We start from the raw sequence: 21,090 nt of genomic DNA, 5'->3' as shown, positions 1-21,090 counted from the left end.
TCCGCATAGTTCGCGAACCGTAGGGTGACACACTTAAAGTTGGATGTTGAAATGGTAGAACTTGAATATGGAATGGAGTTCGAATATTTGTTCGAAGTCCCGGATGAGATCCCGGACATCACGAGGAGTTCCGGAATGGTCCGGAGAATAAGATTCATATATAGGAAGTCATTTTATGAGATTTAAAATGATCCGGAAGGTTCTATGGAAGGTTCTAGAAGGTTCTAGAAAAGTCCGGAAGAAACCACCAAGGAAGGCGGAGTCCCGGAGGGACTCCACCTCCATGGCCGGCCAACCCTAGAGGGGGAGGAGTAATATCCCCTATGCCTCGGCAGTAGGATCTATCATGTATGCCATGCTATGTACTAGACCAGATATAGCGCATGCTGTTAGTTTGACTAGCAGATATCAAAGTGATCCAGGAATGGAACACTGGACAGCGGTCAAGAATATCCTGAAGTACTTGAAAAGAACTAAGGATATGTTTCTTTGTTATGGAGGTGACCAAGAGCTCGTTGTAAGTGGTTACACCGATGCAAGTTGGAACACTGATCCTGATGACTCTAAGTCACAGTCTGGGTACGTGTTTATATTGAATGGTGCTGCAGTAAGCTGGGCAAGCTCGAAGCAGTGCACGGTGGCAAAGTCTTCAACAGAATCAGAGTACATAGCGGCTCGTGAGGCTTCATCAGAAGCGGTATGGATGAAGAGGTTCATTGTAGAGCTCGGTGTGGTTCCTAGTGCATTGGACCCATTAATCATTTACTGTGATAACATGGGTGCCATCGCCAATGCACAAGAACCAAGGTCACACAAGAGGCTGAAGCATATCAAGCTGCGTTACCACTCGATTCGCGAGTACATCGAAGATGGAGAAGTAAAGATTTGCAAAGTACACATTGATCTGAATGTAGCAGATCCGTTGACTAAAGCTCTCCCTAGGGCAAAGCATGACCAACACCAGAATGCCATGGGTGTTAGGTATATTACAATGTAATCTAGATTATTGACTCTAGTGCAAGTGGGAGACTGAAGGAGATATGCCCTAGAGGCAATAATAAAGTGGTTATTATATATCTTTATGTTTATGATAAATGTTTATATGTCATGCTATAATTGTATTAACCGAAACATTAGTACATGTGTGATATGTAAACAACAAAGAGTCCCTAGTATGCCTCTTAACTAGCTTGTTGATTAATGGATGATTAGTTTCATAATCATGAACATTGGATGTTATTAATAACAAGGTTATGTCATTATATGAATGATGTAATGGACACACCCAATTAAGCGTAGCATAAGATCACATCATTAAGTTATTTGCTATAAGCTTTCGATACATAGTTACCTAGTCCTTATGACCATGAGATCATGTAAATCACTTATACCGGAAAGGTACTTTGATTACACCAAACGCCACTGCGTAAATGGGTGGTTATAAAGGTGGGATTAAGTATCCGGAAAGTATGAGTTGAGGCATATGGATCAACAGTGGGATTTGTCCATCCCGATGACGGATAGATATACTCTGGGCCCTCTCGTTGGAATGTCGTCTAATGTCTTGCAAGCATATGAATAAGTTCATAAGAGACCACATACCACGGTACGAGTAAAGAGTACTTGTCAGGAAATGAGGTTGAACAAGGTATAGAGTGATACCGATGATCAAACCTCGGACAAGTAAAATATCGCGTGACAAAAGGAATTGGTATCGTATGTGAATGGTTCATTCGATCACTAAAGTCATCATTGAATATGTGGGAGCCATTATGGATCTCCAGATCCCGCTATTGGTTATTGGTCGGAGTGAGTACTCAACCATGTCCGCATAGTTCGTGAAACGTAGGGTGACACACTTAAAGTTGGATGTTGAAATGGTAGAACTTGAATATGGAATGGAGTTCGAATATTTGTTCGAAGTCCCGGATGAGATCCCGGACATCACGAGGAGTTCCGGAATGGTCCGGAGAATAAGATTCATATATAGGAAGTCATTTTATGAGATTTAAAATGATCCGGAAGGTTCTATGGAAGGTTCTAGAAGGTTCTAGAAAAGTCCGGAAGAAACCACCAAGGAAGGCGGAGTCCCGGAGGGACTCCACCTCCATGGCCGGCCAACCCTAGAGGGGGAGGAGTCCCAAGTGGACTCCCCCTATGGGGGCCGGCCACCCCCCCACATGGAAGGGGGGAATCCCACCCCAAGTGGGATTCCCACCTTGGGTAGGTTTCCCTATCACATGGAAGGTTTTGGGTTCGGGTCTTATTCGGAGACTTGTAGTCCAACACTTGGGGCTTCCACCTATATAATGAGGGGCCAAGGGGAGGGGGCCGGCCACCCCAAGACCACAGCCTGGCCGCACCCCTATAGTGGCCGGCCACCCCCTCCCAAACCCTAGCGGCCTCTCTCCTCCACCACATCCCGCACGCTTAAGCGAAGCTCCGCCGAGTTTCTCCACCACCACCGACACCACACCGTCGTGCTGTCGGATTCAAGAGGAGCTACTACTTCTGCTGCCCGCTGGAACGGGAGGTGGACGTCGTCTTCATCAACAACCGAACGTGTGACCGAGTACGGAGGTGCTGCCCGTTCGTGGCGCCGGTGATCAAGATCTTCTACGCGCTTTTGCAAGCGGCAAGTGAACGTCTACCGCAGCAACAAGAGCCTCATCTTGTAGGCTTTGGAATCTCTTCAAGGGTGAGACTCGATAAACCCCTCGTTGCTACCGTCTTCTAGATTGCATCTTGGCTTGGATTGCGTGTTCGCGGTAGGAAATTTTTTGTTTTCTATGCAACGTTATCCTACAGTTTCAGCAGTTTTAGCAGTTTCAGGCAGTTTTTCGCGCTTTGCATTAGAAGTGGAAACATTGCCAACACCAATTCTTTTATCATTAATAGTAGGAGGTGCAGCAACATGTGTAGCATTAGCATTACTAGTGGTGGTAATAGTCCAAACTTTAGCTATATTATCTTCTTTAGCATCTTCTTCTTTCTCCCACCTAGCACGCAATTCGGCCATCAATCTTATATTCTCATTAATTCTAACTTGGATGGCATTTGCTGTAGTAACAATTTTATTATTATGATTTTCATTAGGCATAACTTTCGATTTCAAAAGATCAACATCAGCAGCAAGACTATCGACTTTAGAAGCAAGTATATTAATTTTCCCAAGCTTTTTTTCAACAGATTTGTTAAAAGCAGTTTGTGTACTAATAAATTCTTTAAGCATAGCTTCAAGTCCAGGGGGTGTATTCCTATTATTGTTGTAAGAATTCCCATAAGAATTACCATAGCCGTTGCCATTATTATAAGGATATGGCCTATAGTTGTTACTAGAATTGTTCCGGTAAGCATTGTTGTTGAAATTATTATTTTTAATGAAGTTCACATCAACATGTTCTTCTTGAGCAACCAATGAAGCTAACGGAACATTATTAGGATCAACATTAGTCCTACCATTCACAAGCATAGACATAATAGCATCAATCTTATCACTCAAGGAAGAGGTTTCTTCGACAGAATTTACCTTCTTACCTTGTGGAGCTCTTTCCGTGTGCCATTCAGAGTAATTAATCATCATATTATCAAGAAGCTTTGTTGCGTCGCCAAGAGTGATGGACATAAAGGTACCTCCAGCAGCTGAATCCAATAGGTTCCGCGAAGAAAAATTCAGTTCTGCATAAAAGGTTTGGATGATCATCCAAGTAGTCAGTCCATGGGTTGGGCAATTTTTAACCAAAGATTTCATTCTTTCCCAAGCTTGTGCAACATGCTCATTATCCAATTGTTTAAAATTCATTATGCTACTTCTCAAAGATATAATTTTAGCAGGAGGATAATATCTACCAATAAAAGCATACTTGCATTTAGTCCATGAATCAATACTATTCTTAGGCAGAGATAGCAACCAATCTTTAGCTCTTCCTCTTAATGAGAAAGGAAACAATTTTAATTTTATAATATCACCATCTACATCCTTATACTTTTGCATTTCACATAGTTCAACAAAATTATTAAGATGGGCAGCAGCATCATCAGAACTAACACCAGAAAATTGCTCTCTCATAACAAGATTCAAGAAAGCAGGTTTAATTTCAAAGAATTCTGCTGTGGTAGCAGGTGGAGCAATAGGTGTGCATAAGAAATCATTATTATTTGTGGTTGTGAAGTCACACAACTTAGTATTTTCAGGAGTACCCATTTTGGCAACAGTAAATAAAGCAAACTAGATAAAGTAAATGCAAGTAACTAATTTTTTTGTGTTTTTGATATAGCAAACAAGATAGCAAGTAAAGTAAAACTAGCAACTAATTTTTTTGTGTTTTGTTTTAGTGCAGCAAACAAAGTAGTAAATAAAACAAAGCAAGACAAAAACAAAGTAAAGAGATTGGAGGTGGAGACTCCCCTTGCAGCGTGTCTTGATCTCCCCGGCAACGGCGCCAGAAAAAGAGCTTGATACGCGTACAGCACGCGCCCGTTGGGAACCCCAAGAGGAAGGTGTGATGCATACAGCGGCAAGTTTTCCCTCAGTAAGAAACCAAGGTTTATCGAACCAGTAGGAGCCAAGAAGCACGTTGAAAGTTGATGGCGGCGAAGTGTAGTGCGGCGCAACACCAGGGATTCCGGCGCCAACGTGGAACCTGCACAACACAACCAAATTACTTTGCCCCAACGTGACAAAGTTGTAGGTTGTCAATCTCACCGGCTTGTCTGTAACAAAGGATTAGATGTATAGTGTGGATGATGATTGTTTGCAGAAAACAGTAGAACAAGTATTGCAGTAGATTGTATTCGATTAAAAGAATGGACCGGGGTCCACAGTTCACTAGAGGCGTCTCTCCCATAAGAATAAGCATGTTGGGTGAACAAATTACAGTTGGGCAATTGACAAATAAAGAGGGCATGACCATGCACATACATGATATGATGAGTATTGTGAGATTTAATTGGGCATTACGACAAAGTACATAGACCGCTATCCAGCATGCATCTATGCCTAAAAAGTCCACCTTCAAAGTTATCATCCGAACCCTTCCAGTATTAAGTTGCAAACAACAGACAATTGCATTAAGTATGGTGCGTAATGTAATCAATAACTACATCCTCGGACATAGCATCGATGTTTTATCCCTAGTGGCAACATCACATCCACAACCTTAGAACTTTCTGTCACTGTCCCAGATTTAATGGAGGCATGAACCCACTATCGAGCATAAATACTCCCTCTTGGAGTTACTAGCAAAAACTTGGCCAGAGCCTCTACTAATAACGGAGAGCATGCAAGATCATAAACAACACATAGGTAATAGATTGATAATCAACATAGCATAGTATTCTCTATCCATCGGATCCCAACAAACACAACATATAGCATTACAGATAGATGATCTTGATCATGTTAGGCAGCTCACAAGACTCGACAATGAAGCACAATTAGGAGAAGACGACCATCTAGCTACTGCTATGGACCCATAGTCCAGGGGTGAACTACTCACTCATCACTCCGGAGGCGACCATGGCGGTGAAGAGTCCTCCGGGAGATGATTCCCCTCTCCGGCAGGGTGCCGGAGGCGATCTCCTGAATCCCCCGAGATGGGATTGGCGGCGGCGGCGTCTCTGGAAGGTTTTCCGTATCGTGGCTCTCGGTACTGGGGGTTTCGCGACGAAGGCTTTAAGTAGGCGGAGGAGATAGGTCAGGGGGCCTGACAGGGGGGCCACACAGTAGGGCGGCGCGGGCCCCCCTTGGCCACGCCGCCTTAGCGTGTCGGCGCCCCGTGGCCCCACTTCGTGACTCCTTCAGTCTTCTGGAAGCTTCGTGTGAAAATAGGCCCCAGGGCGTTGATTTCGTCCAATTCCGAGAATATTTCCTTACTAGGATTTCTGAAACCAAAAACAGCAGAAAACAGCAACTGGCTCTTCGGCATCTCGTTAATAGGTTAGTGCCGGAAAATGCATAAATATGACATAAAGTATGCATAAAACATGTAGATATCATCAATAATGTGGCATGGAACATAAGAAATTATCGATACGTCGGAGACGTATCACGGCGTGCGCCCTCGCGTCGGCCCAGCACTTGTCGAAGGATGCCTGCAACCTGTCGGCTGGATGGCCGGCCTTCTTCTGCTCTTTGAGCTTCTTCTGGCCGAGCTCGGGGTGGCCCGCCGACACGGCAGGTGCTGGATCGTCGGGGTTGTATTGCTCGCCCTTGTTATTGGCGAGGTTATTGCGCACCGCCTTCCACTTGTCGCACTCCGCGATCCGGGCGAACACGTTGAGGTACTTGAATATCTGGCCGTCGTTGTCGTTCGCGTACATGTCGAGCGCCCGCCAAATCTGCAAAAACAAGTCGGCGATTCAAGATTTCCGTGAGCCACCGCGATGTACATTCGACGGAGGAGCCACGACGAGTGAGCATACCTTTGCTTCAAAGTCCTCACCGCTCACAACATGTTTGTCGATCTCCTCCTGTATGACGTGCCACTTGCTGCACGCCGCCTGAATGATCCCCCAATGGGTGCCCATTGCCTTGTCGCCGCGTTCCATCACCGTCTTGTTGAAGTATGGATTGACGAGTTTGCGCTCGTCGAACGCCACCTTGACCCGCTGCCAGTATGTGTCGTAGTTCTGATTGGCGCCAGTGATACCGTTCATAGACACGGTCTTCAAAGCTTTGGCGAGGCACTCCTCCTCTTTGCCCGTCCATTTGATCCGAGGCTCTTCCGATGGCGAGTTCTTCTTCCTTTTCTTCTTCCCCTTGGACGGCGCCTGTGTGGGTTCAGGCGCTTCCTCTACGTCGACGTCCTGGTTGACGTAGGTCTACTCGTCTTCTTCCTCGACGTCTTGGGTACCGTCGTTCTCATCGTGGTGACCGTGGTCGAGGTTGACGCCGCCCCGCGACGCGACGGCTTCCGTCGCCCTTGCCTCCTCTTGTGTGAAGAAACTCGGGCTCTACGTGGCGGCCACAGAGCCCGCCGTGATCATCTCATGCATCACAGGTATTGTGAGTATACTTCATGGGTGTACCATCGACAAAACTTAGATCCGGCAAGCCCGGGTGGCCCACAGACGGTGACGGTGGCGTATGGCCCATCGGGCGGCCCAGTTGCTGTAGATCAAGATGGATGAAGTCCAGCTCAGAACAAGGAACCGGATCCACCGACCAACTCTGGAAGTCGGATCCGGCCTGGCCCGTTAGGGGTAGCCGGATCTGGTACGACATGTAAGGGAAGGCGGATCCTTGACGTACACGGCAAGATAACATACCGTAGTTAGGCAACTTGTATTCCGGCTAGGACTCTCCTTGTAAACCCTATATTCGGGCGCCTTTATAAGCTGGATCGTGGGAGCCCTAGAGGCACAACACAACTTATTGTAACAACGCGAAAGCGCCCATATAATTCCAGACAAGAAGCAGTAGGCCATGTCCTCGAACAGGTGTTCCGAAGCTGGGTAAATCGTGTACCACCGTCCCGAGGACTCTCCGCCCAATGGCCCCTACTTCTTCTCCCCCTCGTGAGGATCCCTCCTCCGAGATACCGTCGAATAGGCAACGACAATAGGCTTATTTGGCGGCGGCATCCCGAGATTGGAGAAGGAGAGCGGCCCACGTCGCAGGGCAGGCGAGATGCCCTTGTACATCGCACCATCGTACGCCGGTGGTGACGGCGCAAACCCGGTCATGCCGGCGGCGTAGGTGTCGTGGAACATGGCCATGGCCGGCGACACCGACTAGAAGGAAGGACAACCGATCATACCTTCGGTCGGCCATGGCCCGGGGAAATTGGCCGACGTGCGGCTGGCCGAAGTTGATGGAGATCAGCCTCGCCCGTTCCTCCTCCTCCGTCGCCGCCACCCTCTTCGCGTTGCACTTCTTCTCCCTCTCCGCCCTGCCGCGAGTTTCGTCCCGCCGCCGCTCCTGATCTGCCGCCCACTCCGCGTTTGTCATGCCCGGTGGCTTCTGTTTTGGCGCCCGCGGCTTCCTCGCCTTTGGCGCGCAAGCGGTGGCGAGCTTCTTCGGCGGCATGGTGGTGGAAGGGAAGTGGAGGAGCTGCAACTGTGGGGGAGAATGGCAGTAGCTCCTCCGAAATTCGGTGGGGAAAATGGTTCTATGCGGCGCATTTTGAAGGGAAAACAAAATTAATAGAGGGAACTACCAGTTCTGTCACCGACAACGCGGGTCCGCTCGACGTTTCGCGAGCTTTTGTTTCGTCCGGAGTCCCCGATCGGACCTCGGGAACCCGGGGATGGCCTGGGCTCTCCGGACGGATGAAAGGCCTAATCCGGACGAAAACGAGGGTCTGGGGGAGCGACTGGGCCGTTTTCATCCATCCGGATGAAAAAAAGGCGTCCTGGGAGGCTCGTCGGGGAGACGGCTGGAGATGCTCTTGGAGGGTTGGAGAAGAAGAAAATGCAAGAATACTCTCAAGAGTTTGCTGACCTAGAAGATATGGAAGAAAATGTCCGCCTCTCTAAGGACCAAATGATCAGAAAAGTGTAATTACAAAAGGAGCTACTGCAGATCCTTGAAAATGGAGAGGCCTACTTGCAGCAGAGATCTAGGGAGAACTGGAGAAGTGGTTGTTGCAAAGAGATAATAACACTGCTTTTTTCCATAGAGTGGCTGATGGGGAAAAGAAAAAGAGAACTGTTTTCTCTCTTAATAGTGAACATGAGGTGATTCAGGGCACCTTTGCACTATTGGATCATGCAACCTCTTTTTATAAACAATTATTTGGACCTGATTATGATGCAACTGTCAGACTTAGTGATGATATTTGGGGAGAGGAATAGAAACTAAGAAACACTGACAGATTGTAATTAGAGAGACCTTTTAGCGAGGAAAAAATCCACAATATTGTTGATCTTATGGATAAAAATAAAGTTGGTCCTGATAGGATCCATGTAAAATTTTCCAAAAATACTGAAATATTATCAAAGTGGATATGAAGAATATGTTCAATGATTTCCAATGTCACAAAAATAAATTAGAGAGGATTAACTATGGGATCATTACGTTATCCCTAAAACCCTAAAAGTGAGGATGCTGACATTATTCAAAAGTTTACACCTATATATCTGTCTGTTGTAGGCATTGTTTAAAATTTTCACTAAGGCCACGACAATTAGGGTAGAACCACTGATGCAAAAGTTGAATGCCTACGTCATACAAGATACATTTCTGATGGAGTGATGTTGCTGCAAGAGGTTATGCGAGAATCCAAATTCAGAAAAACACAAGCTGTTGTGTTTAAAATTGACTTTGAAAAACCTATGATAAAGCTAACTAAAATTTTCTGTTTGACTGTCACAGATAGAAAAGGTTTTAGTGATAAATGGATCGTTTGGATCAAAGAAGCAGTGGCAAAAGAGATTCTCATGGGATTTTTTGAACAATGTGACTATTATTTGAAATCAGAGCAGCAAGTTTTTTCGCGAAAACGCAAAAGCCTTGCGTTTCGATACATTGATAGAAAGAAGGTTATATGCACGGAGCAGTAAGTTTTATACATATTATTTTCGCTACCAGGATATCTAGGGGGATTGGAAGGTTTTTAATAGAACGGCTTGCTTGTGTGAAATCTCACGGGCGGGCGCTCGTACCAGATAAATGTCCCGGGCACACACGCATTAGACCACAACTATTGCGTAGTCTAGCTAATATCAGGTGTTGTTTTTTAAAAACTGTAACTTTTAAACCGTGTGATGAAATTACAATTGGTTTTCACTTCTAAAATCCCCACGACAATAGCTTCAAAACTAGACCACATTTTCATATGTTTCGACGAATTTTTTAACAAGCAACTTTGATGCGCGGCAGAGCAACTTTTTTGTGCAGCAAAATAACTTTTGTGTGGGACAGCAACTTTTATGTCCAACCAACATGTACACTTTTTGGTACACGAAGGCACAACTTTGGTGTCCGGCAACAATTTTAGTGTCCATCGAAGCAATTTCAATGTGTGACGAAGCAACTTAAGTGCCTTGCAGAGCAACTTCGGTGCGTTTTGAAGAGCTCACCGCAAGAAATTCAAAAGTGGATCCTAATTTCGACATCTAGTGTAGAAATTATATGATTTTAAACATTTGAAAAGGAGAATTAATCTGAATTATTTCACGTGTTTTGGGTCAGGTTCCGTATCAATGTGTACGGAATCTTTCCTTTTTTATCTTTTGGAGGATGGAAACAGTAACTAACTTTCCTTATTTAGGGTTGTACCAGGATTAACTAACGAGCATCCGCGTGCTCGCTAGACCCGTCCAAATATATATATTATGTTAAAAAAAATCGCGCATCATTTTTTTTAGGTCGTGCATCAACTTTTTTTATGAGGCAATAGTGGGATTATCTCCATTGCGGCACTTATCTCCCATCTCTGGGCCGACATTACGCGTGGAGACTATCGGTGGATCATGTCAACCCATTCGCGATCCAAATCCCAGGCCCGGTTGTGACCCGGCCCGCTGCAAAAGCCCAAACCATGTTGACAGCGAAATGTTTTGCGGAAGGGGACCCCCGTCGCTAGGTCGGTCGCCATTCGGTCCCCTTCCGCCTTCTGGAACCGCCTCGCTCGCCACCCCGCTCTCCACCTCCACGCCAGCCACAACCAGACCACACCACCACCGAAGAAGCTGCAATGGCGGCCTCCGACACCGACGAGGGAGGCGCCCCCGCGGCGGGCGGAGCGGGGCAGGACGACGACGCGCCGGAGCCGCGGCCAGAGCTGGCGGCGGCGGGCGAGCGAACCGCCTCCGACGACGCTCCCGCGGCGCCCGCCGCCTCCTCCTCCGACGACGAAGGCGGAGCGGGGGAGGAAGACGCGTCCGACTCTCCGCGAGGACCGGGGGCCGCGGGAGAGCAGCCCGCCTCCGATCACGCTCCGGTGGCGCTCGCCGCCGCTGCCGAAGACGAAGAGGGCGCCGTTGAAGCGGAGCAGGACGACGCGCCCGAGTCGGAGGACGTGGAAGAGGAAGTGCAGGAAGAAGATGGCGACGCCACGGAGGAGGATGAGGAGGAGGACGACGAGGATGCCCCGACGCACCTCCCGTTCGCGCCCACGGGCGAAGAGGTACATGGCTTCGCCTCCCGCCTCCCTCTCCCTCTCGGTCCGCAGCGCGACGAGGGTTTTTGGGTTGCTTGTGCGGTTCCCATTCCACCCGCCTCTCACGAGCATTCCGTCGAGCAGTTGGCGCCCGCCTTGAGGATGCCGTGCTGTTAGGGGAAACTAGGCGTTCTGTAACCCTGGGTGACGAAGCGAGGATAGGCCACACTGGAACACTGTGCTCGATGGCCATGCTGGATGTTATTAGGTTATAATATTCTCTTGCCATTTACTGGGTGCAGCGTGAATTTCTGGGGAGCATGAACTTGCGTTTACCCTTTTGTAAATTGGTCGTGCAATTTGATTGCTACTGTTTAAATATGTCGCAAGCAATGAATCTGGCACTTCAATGTGCACAGTTTTAGCAGTTGGAGTTTTAGTTACCTTAAGCAACTACTTGCTCTGTTCCCTGCCAAAAGAAGCAACTAATCGGAGTTTAGTTACAGTACCTTGTCATCAAGATTTCCATTTAGCCAATTATAGTAATATTGAGCTGTCTTCATGTTCAATCTTCCGGTTGTAATTATCTGCAGTTACCTGATGACACAACCACGGTTGATCCAAGCTATACCATCTCTCTTATAAGGAAGCTAATACCAAAGGGATCCGATCTGGAGAAAGAGTTCAGGTGAGTGTTACTTCCAGTTTTACTTCGCATTAAATTTGTTTAGCAGAGAAGGGGTTGTTTAAAACCACCTGGTTTTCCTAACAATGTCTACCTCGTGCCAAAAGTGACAAGAGTTCCAGTTCTGATGATGGGGAGTCAACGCTACCTGAGTATGAGGATCAGTGGGAAGAGTGTGGGTGCATTCTGTGGGACCTTGCAGCTAGTGAACCTCAAGCAGAACATATGGTAGTTATCCTGATCATTCTGTTATATAAGGAGTATTTCTTCAATGTGTTCTTCATATGGAACGGGCTTGCTTTGCTATATGCCTATATGAAACTTCTTTATAGCTGCTCAGGTTTTTGCTAAGACAGATTACTTTGTAGCAAGCATGATGCGTGATAGATTTTGATTGTCTTATTTCTATCTGTACTGGCTTTAGACAAGCCTGTATTTTAATATGATGTGGTTGGATTGTTAGGTCAATTAGGAGAAGTACATAAGCAGGAAAGGGAGGTGTTAACTTTGATTTTCTCAGGCTTACTTTTCTTTTGTAGTTCCTTCGTGCCTTTTACTTACTGCACTGAAAGAAAATTGATGAAGGGGGCATATGTTATCTCTCAGGCTCTGAATTTTAGTTTTTTTTTTTAAATTTGTTCTAGAAAATTCTGCAGTATAACTTAGGAACCATATAAATTAATGCTGGTGACAACTACTTGTAAAGTTGTAATACATGTCTTATGCCATAATAACATGTTAATATCAGCAACTATTTTGAATGAAAGAATGGCTCCGTTGCAGTAAGTCAAAAGTAATTCTGCTAATTGATCTAACAGCAAGTCAAACATACAAAAGCAAAAGAAGGTTGAGATCATCACAGTCATGCAGATTTCTTTATACCTTAGTAAGTGTGCATCTTTGCTGCTAACAGCCTAATATGCACATATATTTTAACTCGTGCAGATCGATAATTCTGTACTTGAAGTGCTTTTGGAAAACCTTCGAGTGGCAGATTCTTCTCGGGTGAAGGTAGAATGGAATTTTTCCTCTGCTGCTGCCTCCACTCATTCTGCTAAGAATGTCTTAAATATCTTGTTTATTTGAATTTTTGGTCTGTGCAGGAAGTTTGTCTTGGAATCATGGGAAACTTAGCTTGTCATGAATCTCTAGTTAACGCTATCTGTTTGGAGAAGGGTTTAATTACAACTGTTGTGAATCAACTGTTTCTAGATGATGTCAAATGCCTTTCTGAAGCATTCAGGTTGGATATGTTTGAGATTAAGTCTTTCTTCTATTTCATTTGCTGGACCAGAACATCTTTAGAACTAATTTCTTCGCTGTTTTCTTTATTAGTTCTTCAGCAAGCTGTTTATTATTCTAGAATTGCAAGCTATTTTTTGTCATGAAATTTAACTCTTATCATGTGAAATAGATCTGACAGTTCAGCTCAGCACACGCATAATTGCTATGTTGATAATATTATTTTATGTTGTTCTTGAATTTGTGCAGTGCTGTATTGATCAGATAACTTATGAATTCAGTTTCACCACATATAAATATGCAAATTCCCACATGCAAAATTACGGATGCTTACAACGTACGTTTATACATACAATTGCACATTCGCAACTGATCACCAGTCATTTAACTGCAGATCAAGTTTCTTGAACATACAGCTCTTTTGCACAAATATAACCATGTTAACAGTTTTAGTAGGTTGGTTTAATAATAATATGTGGGGATAAGAGCTAAGTAAATTTGGATTAGTTTTTATTGAGAACTTAAATAACTATAGTTGACGGTCAAAACTTGGCGAAGCGGCTTTCTAATTGTTCAGACTTGCAGACAATGAGAACTGGCTTGTTGTTTTGTGCCTCATTTGTTTTTGTCATCCATCTGCGCTGGAGTATTAAAATTTTCTTGTGTTGGACTCTTGGTGGTTGTAAAAATGTTCTTAGCATGAAAAGATAGTTGCATGAGTATTGTTGCAAAAGATTGTCAGTTGTGTATCCTCATATCGTTTTTTCTTAACATAGGTTGTTGGCTGCCGCTCTTCGGTGCAGTGCTTCTGTTTCTTGGGCTGAAGTTCTTTTACCTGATGAGATTCTTTCACGTATGCTATGGATAATTGGCAATACATCGAATTTGACATTACTTGAGAAGGTACTTTACTGAATTCGTATATGCAATCTAACTTGAATTTTAGTGACTTCTATTCTATTTTAAACTTGAAATTCGACATATATAGATACAATGTGGTTGTTTTGTTCTTTTAACTTGAATTTTACATATGGACACAATGTGTTTCTTTTCTAAGATTTCGTGTGGCAAAAATTATTTTAATAATGGTACACATGATGGTTGGGTATGTGTCTTTCCTGCTTAGTTCTCTTACCAGTTCATCATTTAATGATGTGGTTTCAGGAAGTTCTTCATTGAATTCTTTCTATTTACTATTTCGTCACCCTAACACTTGTCAGTTGTAATGGTCCAGTTTTATGCATTGCTATATATCCAAGTTATCCAGCCAATGTTAAGAGTTGTCCTTTGATTCAGACTGAGTTCCTGTTTTTTTCCATGGACTTTGCCAATAACTTGGTTCGCATTTGTGATAATTCTTCTCTTAGGAGAATCTCTGAAGTTTTTGGACATTCTTTTGGTAACAGTGAAGAGCCTTGAGAAACATGTAACTTCACATTGCAATTACAATTTTATCAAATTTTAGTTTCAGAGATCTCATGGTCTTTTATCTAGCATCTATTTGCCTATTGATTTGGAATAACACTTACAGTATAGAGAAACCTTCTATTTTCATATACTTTTACTGTAAAGTTTTTGTTACCTCTTATTCTAATATGGTTCGGTTGCAATTATCAGCCCAGACAAACTATCACAATTATGTTCATCTTATTATAATATAGTTCAGCTGCATCCCTTTGTATTTGCATATGTTCAATTGTTTGATTGTTTCATATGTGGATTACTGGGTGCAGAGCATTGACTTCATATCAACTGTCATTGATGCCCAAGATGTGATAGCTGCGCTTATTGACCCCATGCTTAAAGTGGGTTTAGTTGACCATGTTGTTGGGTTGCTAACAACTGAGATTGAAAAATCACCGGAAGAGAAGCTAGACAGGTATGGTGTATTTTTGAATTGAACTAACTTGAATTTCGGCAACATTTTCATTTCATAGAAGTTAACTGTTACATATTAGGAACTATTCTAGTCACGTATTTGGTAATCTTTCTGTAGTTTAAGAATTAAGAATGACCAACTTTCGTATCTAATGAAGCTCATCAACCTCTAAATATTTAGGTTTGTGATCTTTTTAAGTAGGCCTTCTTGATTCACGGGATTCTGAAATGCAGCGGTAGGAGAAAGGTAGGATTGCAATGCCATACCGTCCTGATTCGTATAGGATTGAATACCTCATGAATTTTCCCCGCAAAAGAAAAGAATACCTCATGAATTTGCATCAAATATTGTTTGATTGTACCATTGGAAAACCATAGGACCTTTCCAAGCGGTTGGAGTCAATGAAAATTTTACTAAATCTAGTGCAAAGAAATCCTTAGAAAATATACAAATCCTGCGTAGCAAATAACTACACAGGAAATTCTTCTATAAGGGCCTCTTTGGATAGGGACATTTTCTGGAGGTTTATGATATTCAGTTCGAATATGGGCAAAACCCAAGTGCCCAAAAAAATCTCTTTGTCCAAACAACCCTAAAGTATTTGGATCCTCAAAAGTTACTTTTAAATCTATTATGCCAAAGAGAACATTTATTATACTCCATAAAAGGATATCGGAGATTTTTCTAAATTTGGATGTATCTATATACTAAAAAGTGTCTAGATACATCTAAATTTACATAAACTTGCGGCATCCTTTTATGGACAGAGGTAGTTGGAGTCAATGAAAATTTTAGGTCCTTCACAGTCTTCTGAGATGTTGCCTTTGATGTTTTCCAGTAATTTGGTCTGGGCGTTATATAGTTCTTATATCCGTGCTTCAGTTTTTGAATTTTGAATTAACAACCTGGGACAAAAATGCAATCGCTTTACCTTTTTCTCAACATATTTCAGGCCTGGTTCTCTTGATATGATCCTTCGCTTCATGGAAGAATTATCAGCCATACACAGTGTTTCAGAAGTGATGTCGTCGAGTGACCGGCTGATGAAAGTGCTAGTTAGCATGATCAAGTCACCTGATAAGTATGAGGTGAGCATTGTGCTACCAGCATATTTGATCATCAGCCAATCTCTTAACATCCAAAAAATCTGGTTTGAAATATTTTGGAAGAAATGCATGGTGTTGCTGTCTCGTTGGTATTGAATTGTTTTGGCTTGGTTAACTCCTAACTTTTAAGAAACACGCAGTTCCAAATTTTCAACTATCAGCAAATCGTGATTTTCTTATTTTGAAAATTTGAAGAAACACCCCTTACCTGTTTACTTTGTACATTTGACGAACTTAACCTTGCACTAATCCCACCCAATAGCCTCGTTGGAGACCTAAATTTTTTTCACCTGAAAGTTCTGTAGATTCGTATGTACTAATGCAAGTCCAGCATGGTAAATATATTCTCACTCGCAAACTCTTCTTCAGTTTGCAAAGTATTGCGCTTCGGTGGTGATCATAATATCAAATATTTTGACCGATGGAAAGCATCTGGTGCCTATGCTATCCCATGGTAGGCACATTTTTCTTAGCAATCTATCAAATTTTCGAATCAACTTTTATTTCCTGAGAAGTGTGTTGTATGACTTGAAATCATGCTTCCAATCAGTTTACAGATATCCTGTCTGTCAATTGTTTCAGATTTACCCTTCCTGGAGGGCCTGTTTGACATTCTTCCAGTGGTCCCTGATGATGATCAAGCTCGATATGCACTTTGGGGTACCTTACCACGTATCATGCCACGACGGCAAGAAACTGAGATGGATTCCTCAACCCTCGACCAGTTTGCGTCTCTCTTCTTAGGCAAGTTCACTCTCATCAAAGATGACCTCGAGAGTCATGTAATTGACGAAGAGAACTTATCATCTGAGGATGCTCTTGTGTTGGGATGGACATCCAAATGTGTATCCTTTTAAAACGAAAATATAATTTGCTATCGTAATGATCTTCATGGAGATCTTGATCTTATTCTATATTTACAAAAAAAGAAAAACACGCTTCAAACATGTTGCAATGCATTTTTGGCAGCACCATCGCATTGTTTTTCCTATGCTACAGAACTATTTGTAACAGCTCAGGTCAATCTCCTTCGTCATGGAGAAATGGATTGAAGAGAAGTCTTCGCAGAGCAAACAAGATGCTCCGCCGACTGGAAACTCCATTGACGATGCTCGGGAGGTGCTGAGTTACTGCCACAAGGCGCTCCACTGACTGGAAAAACTCTACTGACAAAAGCTTGCTGCAGTTTGTAATCAACACTGCTGACCTCAAATTACAATATGTGGCTACTGGGATTTGGGAACGGGAAGTCTGTTAGAACCTACTATCGTTGCACATAGCAGTGATGCTGTAAAGAAATTATGGAATGGAGAATAAACTAGGGGCATGGGGTGGGATACGATTCTTTTGGGGAAATCCGATTGCCAAATTCGATAAGTTGCAAATTTGGCCTAAAGTTTTTCTTATGTCATTTTGATAGATGTAAACTGAGACATGGATCCAGATATGGTTTCCATCTGTCATTACATTTGAATGTCAGTTTTCTTTGTCTGCACCTTGCTTTTGTCCATTTTGCTTCCCATACCGTACATCTATTCGCTGCCAAACAGGATTGATTCCTTTAACTGTATTATGCGCGTTTTGACGGTTTAGTGCTTTTATTGTTGATGCCTTTTTGCCGATAATGTTTCGTTATGGTTCGGCAAAACTGAAATATGAATCTGATCTCTTTTCCCAAATTTTCACCCATCTCCTAGTCCTTCCTAGTCAAAGTAAAGCTTTGTCATCTCACTGAAAGCCATGGTATTTTTAGAAGCACAGTTTTCACGCACCAATGCATTTATTACTGCTTTTTTAGTGTAACGATTTTTTCAGGGAACTTTTAGGTTTATCAAATATTACTGCCAATTGCCATTTCCTTATAAGTAAAAAAAATCCAATTGCCATTTTTTTTTGTTGAGGATAGCCTAATACGCAGTAGCCAAATGTATACTCTTTTTTTTAGCAAAAATGTACTCTACTCATTTCTTGAGTGTTTCATTTCGGTGAAAGACCGGTCCATAAATATTGGGCCTTACCGTCTGGGCCCGTGGACGCCCATATCGGTTCTGTCAGCCCACAACTGCTATTTTCTAGACCCGCAAACCTCAAGGATTCGGTCTAGAAAAAAAGAGAAGAAGAAAAATAGGTAAATGGAGGGACGCGCTCGTGGCGGCGCCGCGCCCCGGACCGCCATGGACTACACGCTCGCGGCGCTCAAGCTCTTCGGCTCCCAGCTCTCGGGCTCCACCACGGCGCCGGACTCCGAGGGATCCTCTGCCGCGCTGATGCTCTTCAACATCCGCTTCCAGCGCGCCTGGATCCAGGTCCCAGTTTCCCTCCCCCCCCGCCCCTTTCCCCCGCCCGCGCACCCCTCCCCAACCCCCATTCCTCGCCCGGAGCCCTGACGACTTGCAGCGGCAGGCAGGGCGTGATCGTGCACGCGGACTACAGCACCGACGACGGGACCCTGTTTCTGGATGACGGCTCCAGCGTCACCGAGCTCCTGCTCCAAGGCGACGATGCCAAGGGCCAGACCTGGCGGCCAGGTTCGCACCCATCTTCTAATCTATCTGCTGTTCTGGTCTTGTCTTCTCCGTTTCTTGGAATACTAAATTGCATATGTAGTTTGATCTGTAACTTTAGCTGCATTTCTCCTCAATAAAAAAATAACAAAATCAAATAAACTAAACCAGATGTATCATGTGCGGCTTTAACCATCCAAACCTAAATACTATGCTCTGTTAGAGGCTGTTTACAGCTAGATGACTCCATTGCGTAATTGTCAAACCTGGTAAAGCAAGTGCTACTGGAGTAGTATTTTCACAGGCTGCAACGCGGCTTTGTCAGTTCTTTTCATGATTTCATTACTCTAGTTGATGGTCCTGTTTTGTGTTGTAGGGATGTATGTGTTGATAATTGGCGCATATATTGCACCGGACGGCAGTCGGCCCACAGTCAAGGTTCCATCCCTCCCCACAACACTCTCTTTGTGGTTTGTGCATACTTACCTGCTGACATGTGTTTTTTCACCCGTACACTAATAATTTGGTGTTTTCTTTCACTGGTTTTCTGTATTGTTTGATGCAAAGTACAGTTTTGGAATTATTTGAATACTTGAGAGAACACCTGCAGTTTCAGGTTGCCTAGCTACTGGTTATACAAATTGAAAGGACAAATATGTTCAAGCAGCACTCCTGATTTTAGGCTCAATATCCTAAAAACTGAATCAGATTTTTCATCATTGATGTGCCAGTCCTAGATTTGTTGAAGTGTTTTTTTTTGTTAAATCACCTTTTTGATACTCCCTCCAATTCATATTACTTGCATTAATATGGATGTTTCTAGAACTAAAATATATCTAGATACATCCATACTAGAGTCAGCTAATATGGATCGGAGGGAGTACCATTGTGCTTGTTATTCTCCTGGTATTACATTATGAGAAGAGATATCTGATGTACGGAAGGTTTATGTTAATATGTAAATCTTTGATTCCAGTATCTTGTACATGTATGGAAAATATATGAGAGGGATTTTAGTCTCCATGCGTGATGCCCATCATGCCATTGGATGTGACTTGCTGTTGTGTCAGCGCGGCTTGCTGTGGCGTTTCCATGTGTCCCAGGCACCAGATGATTACAGCGTTGATGCTGCAACATAAAACTTCCAAGAAATACAAAGGGGGGAAACAATTTTGTTTAAATCCCCTTTTGTTTTGACTGTGTCGTTTGATTCTCCAGTGACTTGTGGGTTAGCTTGGATGACTGTTTTTGCCAAACCTCTAGTTGCCTGCTACCGTTAGTTTTCTCAATGCTAACCCATAAGCCAAGCTATGGTATCGACTTCTCTTTAACATCTGTGAAATTGATCGTTGCAGGTGCACAAGATAGTCGACCTCTCTGCGCAGCCAAACCGTGAAGCGATGTGGTATATGGAAGTAGCTGAGGCGTACGACTTCTTCTATGCATCTGCTGGCTCCACGTCATGAGCACATGCTCTGCTCCTTGGTCGCCTCTGATGCTTCGGTTCAGTTTAGCCTATGCATCCTTTATTCCTGGAACATTTCCCTCTATTCGACTGTACCCCATGCATCAGTTTTTGGACATGGAATACCAGAGCTTTGCCACCAAATCCGTGACAAATTCGATTGGTGTATAGAATACTGGAGCTCCGTCTTTGCCAAATGCAGCAAGTGTGGGTGTGTGGGTGTGGGGGGGGGGGGGGGGGGGGTGCAACTGTGGGTGGAGGGTGCGATAACCTCTGAACATTTATACAAATGTTTTGTTTTGCGAAAATTTCCACCGTTATGTTAATAATCATTGCAACAGAGTACAAAAGGGCAAGCAAAGTTGGAAGAGAAAATCAATTTTTGGTGCCCATAATTGAGGATCTTAGCATACTCCGCACAATAATAACACCTAATTACTTAATTTCTTCAGTGGATTTGCTGGTAAGCTCCACCACTGCACCATTCTACATCTTTCCCCAATTCACGGTGAAAGGAGGGCAATATATCAAGCGTATAAAATTTTGATGGCTCCTCCCATTGTGTTTGCAGTATATGGAAGCGTTTCTCTTCGGTATTCAACCCCAACAACCATTCTTTCTCACGTTCAGCTTGGCAATAGTGTCGTTTGTGGCGGATTCCTAATACTTTGGCAAGCTATAGCTAGTTGGATCGACTCAAGCATGCAAGATTCTTGAAGCTCAGTTTCCTCTAATACCTTACGGACAAAAGATAATCAGATAAGCATATTTTTAGTTTCTTGTATGCTACCTCCAGCTGCCTTTTTATGGGCTTGGTTGTTCATATGTAACATGAGTTGTTCACTCACGAGAGTGATGCATAAAAATGCAATTTCGATGACTTGCAGGTCATGCATTTTGCAACGCTTGTGTTGATTTTATTAGGTGTGCAGTGGAGATAGATTTGTAGTAGAAAATTATTGCATTTCATATATGAGGTAACACAACATTCTCAGGGCGAATCAAAATATTATCATGGACGGCCATGTGCATTATTCGATGAAGAGGCCAAGGACATCTCCTGATTTTCGAAAAATATGATATCCATGGATTGTTGTTGTCAGAACAAACGGGACTAGATATGATACACAAAATAAATGAAAATAGGGCCAACTTTGTTGGTCA

General features: G+C 43.6%; 2 protein-coding genes across 3 annotated transcripts; both read left to right on the top strand.

Annotated features, from left to right (window-relative positions):
* The first annotated feature begins 10,545 nt into the window (after positions 1 to 10,545).
* LOC127293425 (uncharacterized) lies at positions 10,546 to 17,452 on the top strand. 2 transcript variants are annotated; one of them, XM_051323050.2, is made up of 11 exons: positions 10,546 to 11,072; positions 11,639 to 11,733; positions 11,838 to 11,958; positions 12,676 to 12,741; positions 12,834 to 12,973; positions 13,749 to 13,875; positions 14,706 to 14,851; positions 15,804 to 15,939; positions 16,327 to 16,411; positions 16,540 to 16,802; positions 16,972 to 17,452. In XM_051323050.2, exons 1-11 carry the CDS (start codon positions 10,641 to 10,643, stop codon positions 17,107 to 17,109), a joined length of 1,749 nt encoding a protein of 582 aa, XP_051179010.1. In that variant the 5' UTR covers positions 10,546 to 10,640; the 3' UTR covers positions 17,110 to 17,452. The 2 variants fall into 2 exon arrangements, 1 of the variants encoding a protein (XP_051179010.1); XR_007845817.2 differs by lacking the exon at positions 16,327 to 16,411 and having other exon boundaries at positions 16,972 to 17,112.
* A 604-nt stretch (positions 17,453 to 18,056) lies between these two features.
* Positions 18,057 to 20,123, top strand: LOC127293424 (uncharacterized). The gene is made up of 4 exons (XM_051323048.2): positions 18,057 to 18,263; positions 18,365 to 18,485; positions 18,838 to 18,899; positions 19,817 to 20,123. The coding sequence occupies exons 1-4, from the start codon at positions 18,090 to 18,092 to the stop codon at positions 19,925 to 19,927; spliced, it is 468 nt and encodes a 155-aa protein (XP_051179008.1). The 5' UTR covers positions 18,057 to 18,089; the 3' UTR covers positions 19,928 to 20,123.
* The last annotated feature ends 967 nt before the right edge of the window (positions 20,124 to 21,090 follow it).

This window comes from Lolium perenne, chromosome 4 (assembly GCF_019359855.2).
Source record: "Lolium perenne isolate Kyuss_39 chromosome 4, Kyuss_2.0, whole genome shotgun sequence".
In the NCBI taxonomy this organism is placed as follows: Eukaryota; Viridiplantae; Streptophyta; class Magnoliopsida; order Poales; family Poaceae; genus Lolium; species Lolium perenne.
The sequence above is the reverse complement of the archived record's forward strand: the minus strand, read 5'-3'. Positions and strand labels throughout refer to the sequence as shown.